The sequence below is a fragment of the Leuciscus leuciscus genome (assembly GCF_965113295.1).
Source record: "Leuciscus leuciscus genome assembly, chromosome: 14".
Taxonomy (NCBI): domain Eukaryota; kingdom Metazoa; phylum Chordata; class Actinopteri; order Cypriniformes; family Leuciscidae; genus Leuciscus; species Leuciscus leuciscus.
The window spans coordinates 33,799,350-33,808,235 of NC_138738.1; the positions used below are offsets into that span (position 1 = coordinate 33,799,350).

General features: G+C 37.7%; 1 protein-coding gene across 3 annotated transcripts in view; it reads left to right on the forward strand.

The window, feature by feature from the left end:
• Nucleotides 1-8,766, forward strand: part of myh11a (myosin, heavy chain 11a, smooth muscle) — a 31,561-nt gene extending 22,795 nt beyond the window's left edge. For 2 of the 3 annotated variants that reach the window (XM_082189776.1, XM_082189777.1), the window contains 14 exons: nt 57-263; nt 383-487; nt 626-778; nt 869-1,117; nt 1,222-1,434; nt 1,531-1,743; nt 1,824-1,985; nt 2,462-2,590; nt 2,877-2,965; nt 3,254-3,377; nt 3,601-3,809; nt 4,472-4,580; nt 4,703-4,875; nt 7,465-8,766. In XM_082189776.1, coding sequence (XP_082045902.1) covers nt 57-263; nt 383-487; nt 626-778; nt 869-1,117; nt 1,222-1,434; nt 1,531-1,743; nt 1,824-1,985; nt 2,462-2,590; nt 2,877-2,965; nt 3,254-3,377; nt 3,601-3,809; nt 4,472-4,580; nt 4,703-4,875; nt 7,465-7,609 — 2,280 coding nt within the window. In that variant the 3' untranslated portion in view covers nt 7,610-8,766. Of the gene's footprint in view, nt 1-56; nt 264-382; nt 488-625; nt 779-868; nt 1,118-1,221; nt 1,435-1,530; nt 1,744-1,823; nt 1,986-2,461; nt 2,591-2,876; nt 2,966-3,253; nt 3,378-3,600; nt 3,810-4,471; nt 4,581-4,702; nt 4,876-5,043; nt 5,077-7,464 lie in introns of all 3 variants that reach the window. The other variant, XM_082189778.1, reaches the window with a different exon arrangement.
• Nucleotides 8,767-8,886: the final 120 nt, after the last annotated feature.

Sequence of the window (8,886 nt, forward strand, 5' to 3'; positions counted from 1 at the left end):
ACTCTGTGTTATGTAAAATATGTGCTTTTGTAAAATATATACAAAATGCTTCTTAGGTGAAGGTAAACCTGGAGAAAGCCAAGCAAACTCTGGACAAGGAGACATCAGAACTTCACCTGGAGATCCGTTCTCTTGCTCAGAGCAAACAGGATGGTGAACACAAGAGGAAGAAGGTGGAAGGACAGCTTGTTGACCTGCAGTCTCGCTTTAATGACAGCGAGAAGCAGAAAGCTGAGCTGGGCGATCGGGTCTCTAAAATTACTGTGAGTGATGGTGGAGGATGTATTATTAGATATGTTGCTGTTGGGAGAACCTACAACATGTTTGTAAGTTTTTGATCTTAGAGCAAATACAGTGTGTTTAACATGTGGTTCTTTGACAGGTGGAACTGGAGAGCGTTACCAACCTTCTTAATGAAGCAGAGGGGAAGAACATAAAGCTTAGCAAGGATGTGGCAAGCTTGAGTTCTCAAGTCCAAGATACACAAGTATGTGCTATGTTATGGAGTGTTTTTTAATTATAGCTTCAAACCAGAAGCTTTAAGCTAACACCATTATTTATCGATGTGGAAAGGGTTTGAGTTGTTGGCTTAATGGATTTTGGATTTTGACTCTGACGTTTTTAGGAGCTGCTGGCTGAAGAGACAAGACAAAAGCTCCAGTTCTCTACCAAACTACGACAAATGGAGGATGAGCGCAATGCCCTACAGGAGCAGCTTGAGGAGGAAGCAGAAGCAAAGAGGAACGTGGAGAGACATGTCTCCACATTGAACATTCAGGTAAGGTTAGCGATATTAAGATAAATAATCTGTGGTCTTGCTCCATTCACACCCCAATATTTACCTTTTGAATATTATTTGCGTCCACAGCTCTCTGACTTCAAGAAGAAGCTGGAAGAGGTGTCAGGTAATGCAGAACTTTTAGAGGAGAGTAAGAAGCGGCTGCAGAGAGACCTGGAGGCATCCAATACTCAGTTTGAGGAGAAGGCAGCAGCCTATGACAAGCTTGAGAAGACCAAGAATAGACTGCAACAGGAGCTTGAGGACACACTGATGGACTTGGACAACCAGAGACAGCTGGTGTCCAATCTTGAGAAGAAACAGAAGAAGTTTGATCAGGTTTCTGATTATCTCTTAAAATATTACGCAATATGTCTACTTAATCAGTTACATGTTTTTCCATTAGGTGTGGACATATCTTCACTTCTACTGCTTCCTTTCAGATGCTTGCTGAGGAGAAGAGCATCTCTAGTAAGTATGCAGATGAGCGAGATCGTGCAGAGGCTGAGGCCAGAGAGAAGGAGACCAAGGCTCTGTCTTTAGCTAGAGCTCTCGAAGAAGCTCAAGATGCCCGTGAGGAGTTCGAGAGAGCCAATAAAGCCCTTCGTGCTGAAATGGAGGACCTGGTTAGCTCCAAAGATGATGTGGGCAAGAGCGTAAGTTCAAAGTGTAAACCATTAAACAAATCAATCATAAACAAACCTTCCATTGAAGTCAGAGAAATTTCAATCAAACTCATTTTCAAATTTTAGGTGCATGAGCTTGAGAAGTCAAAACGTGGCCTGGAGGCTCAAGTAGAAGAGATGAAGACTCAGTTGGAAGAGCTGGAGGATGAATTACAGGCTGCAGAGGATGCAAAATTGCGTCTAGAAGTCAACATGCAGGCTCTAAAAGCCCAGTTTGAGCGAGATCTCCAGGGCAGAGATGAACAAGGGGAGGAGAAGAAGAGGCAGTTGGTCAAACAGGTGCAGTACCTCTTCTTCGCTCAGACTGTGACATCCACATCCATGTGTATAAGGGTTTAAACGAAGATCTTTACCAACAGGTGCGTGAGCTGGAAACTGAACTTGAAGATGAGCGCAAGCAAAGGACTGCAATAGCTGCTTCCAAGAAGAAAATGGAGGGAGACATAAAGGACCTTGAGGGCCAGATTGAGACATCTAACAAGGGTCGAGACGAGGCGATCAAGCAGCTCCGCAAGCTCCAGGTGAAAACGAAATTTTATACATGGGTGAATTTTAGGGCTTCCCCCTAATAGTCGACTAAACGTTAGTCGACTAGAAGAGGCTTAGTCGACCAACATTTTATTAGTTGGTTAGTCGCAGTCCGTGAAGGACAGATCAATAACAGCAGTTCTTTGTGGTAAATACAGTATGTCAGGCAGGAAATCCAAACGGTCACTTCCATTTTTTCCTGACAATAGCGGAAATAACTTAAAATCCTTCATTTTCGGTCATACAGATAAGAGTAATATATTATTTGAAAATGGTCTACTTTACTAAACTTTATTTGTGTAAATTCACAATAACAAGAAAACGTTGTGCCTTTGTAAAATAAAGAAAACACACAGGATGCGCTCTCTGCCGTCTCTGTCTCCGTGAACTGAAGCGTGTCACAAAAATTAACCGAAACTCTTGCCTTTAGTAATTATTTAGGTGTTTTACTTTGGTGTGTATACTTTAGGCTCAAATGAAGGACTTCCAAAGAGAGCTTGATGATGCTCGAACTGCCAGGGAGGAAGTTTTGTCCAGTGCCAAGGAGAACGAGAGGAAGGCCAAGACTTTGGAGGCTGAACTTCTACAGATGCAAGAGGTGGGGCTTCAGCAACACACTAAACCAACTAATATATTATTTCCAAACTATTATATATTACAATTCTGGATTATTTGAATAGGCTAACTTAGAGTTTCCCAACTAAGGGCTCACAAAACCCCTATGGGTTCATGATGGAACTGCAGAGGGTTTGATTGTGATAGAAATGCAAATACAGAAATAGTATATTTTGAAAATAAATTTAAAAGACTGATATATGATATTGCATGATCATCTCACCTTGAAGAATTCTATTGAAGAATTCAGTTAAATTCTTTGAATGTAGGACTTGGCTGCAGCTGAGAGGGCTAAAAAGCAAGCTGAAGCTGAGAGAGATGAACTGGCTGATGAGTTGGCCAGCAACACATCTGGAAAGTGAGTATGACAACATAAAATATCATAGCGATATTCTAATCCTGTGGAATTTATTTTGATACTCTGATATATTGACTTCCGTTGGAATATGTGGTTCACTGTTACAATTAATAGTAGACATACTTTAGTGTGACTGTTTGTATGGGAACAGAGTGTAGTTCTAGATTTCTAGAAATATATCTTTTTTTAGACATACCGGCACAGATTGTGTAGCGAAACATCAAGGCAAAAATGTGCTCTAAGCACATTCTGATTTAAACTAATGTGTGGCTTGACTGAACCTCAAAGGTCTGCGCTGTCTGACGAGAAGAGACGGTTAGAAGCGAAGATTCAACAGCTGGAGGAAGAGCTGGAGGAGGAGCAGGGCAATATGGAGATGCTCAATGACAGGCTGAGGAAGAGTGTTCAGCAGGTACATGTATTATATTATGGAGCCATGACCATCTGTGGCAGATGTCAAGAAAAGTATGATACATTTTGATTTCAAAACTTTGAGAAACATATAAATCACATATTAAATTAAGGTGTACAATATGGAGGCATAAACACACTTATCAATGGAAATGCCATTACGGAGACTTTGTAATTTGTATGAAAACCGCATCATTTGCTCAGCTGTTTTCTACATCCTTCAGGTCGACCAGCTAACCAACGAGCTCCAGGCCGAACGCACCACATCCCAAAAGAACGAGAGTGCCAAACAGTTGATGGAGAGACAGAATAAAGAGCTGAAAGCTAAACTCCTGGAGATGGAGAACCAAGTTAAATCCAAATTTAAGTCCTCAATTACTGCTCTTGAGGCCAAAGTGGCACAATTGGAGGAACAACTTGAGCAGGAGAGCAGGCAAGTGGTTTATTCTAAAGCTCCCCAAGGGGCGGCAAGAACGGTTTGTAGAAATTAAAAAGATTTCACAAATGCATTTTTTTGTGAGTAAAAATATGTATTCATCTCTCCCTCATTAATAATTTGTACATGTATTTAATGGTTGTGGCATTATTTTCTATAAATATTTATTCTGAAAAGTGCTATACAAATTTAATTTGATTTAAAATGTCTATCTAATATTCTGTTACTGGGGTTATAAAATAATTTTTTTAAGGATTTTTTACAATGTAAATGTTTTCCAGATAATATTTTAATAATTAGTTTTGACATCAATACACAAACAAATAAACAATAAATCAATAAACAAAAAGCCTTTAACATTTTTCAATAATAAGTATTATATTATATACTTTAACCCTTCATATTAACATAAAATACTATTCATATATTCATATACTACCACCAATAAGATATTTATGAAAGAAATACTCTTTGTTAAAAAATTTAAATAATAATAAATCAATTAATACAAACGATTAATACAGCAGATGAAGACATTTACAATGTTACAAAAAATAAATAAATACTGTTCTTTTAAACATGCTATTAATCATCGGTCCAAAAAAAAAAAAAAAATGTCCACAAAAATATGATAAAATAAAAAAAATTTTCTAATGCAGAGAAAAGCAGAACACAGCAAAGGCAGTTCGCCAGAAGGACAAGAAACTGAAGGATTTTATGACCCAAGTGGAGGATGAACGAAAACAAGCAGAACAATACAAAGACCAGGTTAGCCATACAGCAGCTGTACTCTGTCCTCTTTCCCCATAAAATGTAGAGATCATACCTACAGTCAAAAGGAAAATTATCTTATAACTGTGCTTGGCCTGAAAAGTGTTTGTTTTTCACAGGCGGATAAGGCGAATGCTCGCGTCAAACAGTTGAAGAGGCAGTTGGAAGAGAGCGAGGAGGAGTCCCAGCGAATCACTGCGGCCCGCAGGAAGCTTCAGAGAGAGCTGGATGAGGCCACAGAGACCAATGATGCCATGAGCCGTGAGGTCAATACCCTCAAGAGCAAACTCAGGTACGTAGAGCACTCTAAAGACATGGCGTCTAATGTCAAAGTGGTTGAGCACAACAGGAAGTAGTGAAATGGGTAATGAATACACTTTTAGACTCAGTGCTTGTTAGCGCAGCCCAAATCCCTTCCTTTTATAAACTGCAAAACGAAGATTGTCTATCTCTGTTGCAGAGGCAATCCTGAACCCACACAGTGACTATGCAGGTACCTCTGTGCTCAAAACTTGACACAGAAGATGTACTCTTCACAAATCTTTCCTTTTACTTGTCACAAACATATTTCTTGCCTGCAAGAGTGAAATATGGTTTATTACATATATTTTAACAATCGCAGAGAGCAATAGTGGATAAGTAGTAATGTTTGTTAACTGAAAAATCTAAATTCTGTCATCATTTACTCGCCGTCATGTCATTCAAAACCCAAAAGCCTTTCGTTCATCTCAAACACAAATGAAGATCCCTCTTGGAATGACATCTCTTCTCTTCTCTGATGTCGTGTTTACTGGTGTGAGGGCAGGACAACCTGTCACTCACGTGAGATCGACCAATAGCAAACCACAACAACCCAATCAATTCCTGATAGACTAAATCGAATTTCGCCCTACATTTTGACTTTTGCGAGAAGCTGTTATACACACATATATCACTCAGATATATGTCACTACAGGGAAGAAAAGACTATCGCAACTTCCATTTCATTACAACAATAAGCATACTTGTGTGACATGCGAAATAAACCTTTTTGGTTTTCTGCACATTTGAGCGTTGTTTATATATGTGAATAAATTAAATCTGTTCATCATATTAAGCGATCATCCCTGGATTAAACCTCTCAATTTATATAGATTACTTAAACAACGGAAACAATTTATTGACCAATCAGCATCCATGACCAGAACTATCCATTTTATAATGATAAACGTAATACTATGTATCAGGTATTAATTGTTTATAAATGCTTCCACGATTAATGGTCCCTCCTCTAAATCTAATCCTCTAATGCACTTGATGGAAAGCTCATTCTTGCACAGTCTTCATTTTAATATTTATCAGACTAGCATATTACACCATATTTCCCTCTTCCGTCTCAAAGCATGGTTCAGTTTTCTGAACTAACCTCATTTAGCCTGTTTACAGGTTTACGAATGAGGTTTTAACACTGCCTTTAACCTTAACAAATCTTAACTGATATCTGATACCAATTTCCACTGTAAAGGATGCTTGTGGCTGAATTCTGGCAACTTACCTATACTTTAGGATGCTGGTATAGAAATGACTTATTGCTTTTTCTCACATATGAACTTTTACTGAAATTCTTAACATCTTTTAAATCAAGGCCTCTTTGATTAATATATTTTGTGCAATATTCTTTTAATAATAAAGCATTTCTCAAACCTGGGTGTGTGGCCCTCCAGGGGGCCTTGAGTATATTTTTCAAATAGTGAGAAATATTCTCAAATTGTATTTGAAATATATAGGGTGGCTCAGTGGGTTGCACTAAGGTTGCATGATTAATCAAAATAAAATTGAAATCACAAAATGTCTTAATGCGATTATCAAACCGCGAAAGGCTGTGATTTAATGAAATAAACATACGTTGTGCGTGTTTCATAGTGAAGCGCAGCACTGTGTTCTTACTCACAAGCAGCTCATCTGCCAGTTTTGTTGGCATGGGAGCACTTTGGGTGCTCCAGAGTTTGGATGGATGGATGGATGGATGGATGGATGGATGGATGGATGGATGGATGGATGGATGGATGGAGAAAAATTATATATTAAGCTTCAACACTGCCAAATTAAGCATGTTGGGAGTCAAGTACGAATGCTGTAGATCACATTTCAGGACAGTTCACTGGAAGTTCTGCAAAATTAAAACCTATTTAAAAAAAAAAGTTCAATCACATTGACTTCTTGTGGGCTTCCTGTGGACAGTTTGGGATTATGAAATTGGTTCCTTGGTTCAAAAGGGTTTGAGAAACCTAACTTGCTGCTTAAAGGGATAGTTCACTTTGAAATTAAATTTTGGTATGTTTTAGCTTACCTCAAGGGCATCCAAGATGTAGGTGTCTTTTTTTCCGCAGTAGTTTCAATTTTGATATTTTTAGGTCAAACCGTTCTTGTCTGTCAGTCATATAATGCAGGTCGATGGTCACTGTCTCAAAGAGCATGCACAGAGTCCAAATTAAAACAATTCCCCATCGTCCAAATTAAACAATTCCCCATCGTAAGTACACATTGATGGCCTAAGACATGAAACGAGCGGTTTGTGTGAGAAAACGAACAGTATTTATATCGTTTTTACCTCTTGAACACAGCTGCGTCCAAATGATCTGAGAGCGCGGGCGGGTATAGATATATATACTAGATGTCGCATTGGCTACGGACCTGCATTATATGACTGACAGACAAGAACGGTTTGACCTAAAAATATCAAAATTGAAACTACTGCGGAAAAAAAGACACCTACATCTTGGATGCCCTTGAGGTAAGCTAAAACATACCAAAATTTAATTTCAAAGTGAACTATCCCTTTAAGGGCTAACCTACATTGAAAGTTTTGTGTTTTATGCTAAGATTTGCTGTAACTTTTCAGGCGAGGAAATGAACCATCATCCTTCAGCACCTCAACGAGGCGTTCTGGAGGTGGTGGCAGACGGGGAATGATTGACAGCTCTGATGCTGCAGAGGATGATGCGGACATGCAGAGTGACTACAACGGAACCAAATCTACTGAATAAATGCCTCTTACCATGCTGTCCAAACATGGTATTCTTATCCTCTTATCAAAGAACCACAATTTTCTTTTGCAAAGGTCATTATTTAGATCATAATTATGTTTCGTTTGATTGCAACAAAGCACTGCTGTTCGACCAGGCATTCGTCCCATACACGATTCAATCGTTTTTTTTATTTTTATTGTTATTATTATTGTTATATAATTTACCACAACCCCCAATTTTACATTGACCTCTGTGGCTGCAAATATGCCCATATTCCAGTATAGCACCATGAGACTATGTATTCTTTTTTCAGGCTCTTTAATTATTCTTAAACATCTGAATGAAACCTGGTGGTCCCAAGTCCTAGTTCTTACCCTCACTCAGATCTTGGGTAAAAGACCATCTGTATTTTTATGTCTCAAATTTGTATGTCTCAACTGCGGGTAAATGGCTGTTCACTGTTTTGTACTGAATAATTGTCCTTGAATATACTGCACTTTCTCATTTATTTGGTATATATTCCTGCAATGCATACAGCTCAGACAAGTTAGCAACAAAATAGAATTTTGGATGATACTTTGATTTTTTCCAACATTAAAATGATCTGCTTTACACATCCTGGATAAAATAAATAAAGGTGTGTGTTGTGCCAGAAGTGTAATTATATATCATGTTACTATTATATTATCATACAGTCAGGTACCTCGGAAAACTGTAATTTTCTATAGCATTTTATGTTCCCTCTGAATGTTTGCTATTAGTATTATATATAAAACAAAAAAATGTAACAGACAAATATTGTGGTTTTCATTATCCTACAGATATTTCTATATTTGAAATGGCACTGAAAGCAAACAAATTCCATCCTGTTGACAGACAATGCCCGTAAAAGACCTTTGAAATTATATAAATGTATACAGTATATAAATTTTATTTGTCTAATAATTTCACTTGGCACAATCTACAGTACATTGGGAATTACATGTCAATGGATTTATTCACTTTTATCTACTTTTATCTATTCATTTGTGAAACCACATGCACATGAAATAAATTCTGGAAAAAAAAAATCTGTTTTATTTTTTATTTTTTTTACATGTCAAAATGCCATAAATACATTAACATTAAAGGACACCATCAAGCCCCAACCTTTAAATAAAACTTATTAAAATATGTTCAAATGCTAAGAATGTTATTTATGACATGTAACTGGGTTAAAATCATTATTTGCAGCTCAAACAGCACTCAAGGTGTTTCTCAAAACAATGGGAGCTATTATTAACAAATTTAGAAGT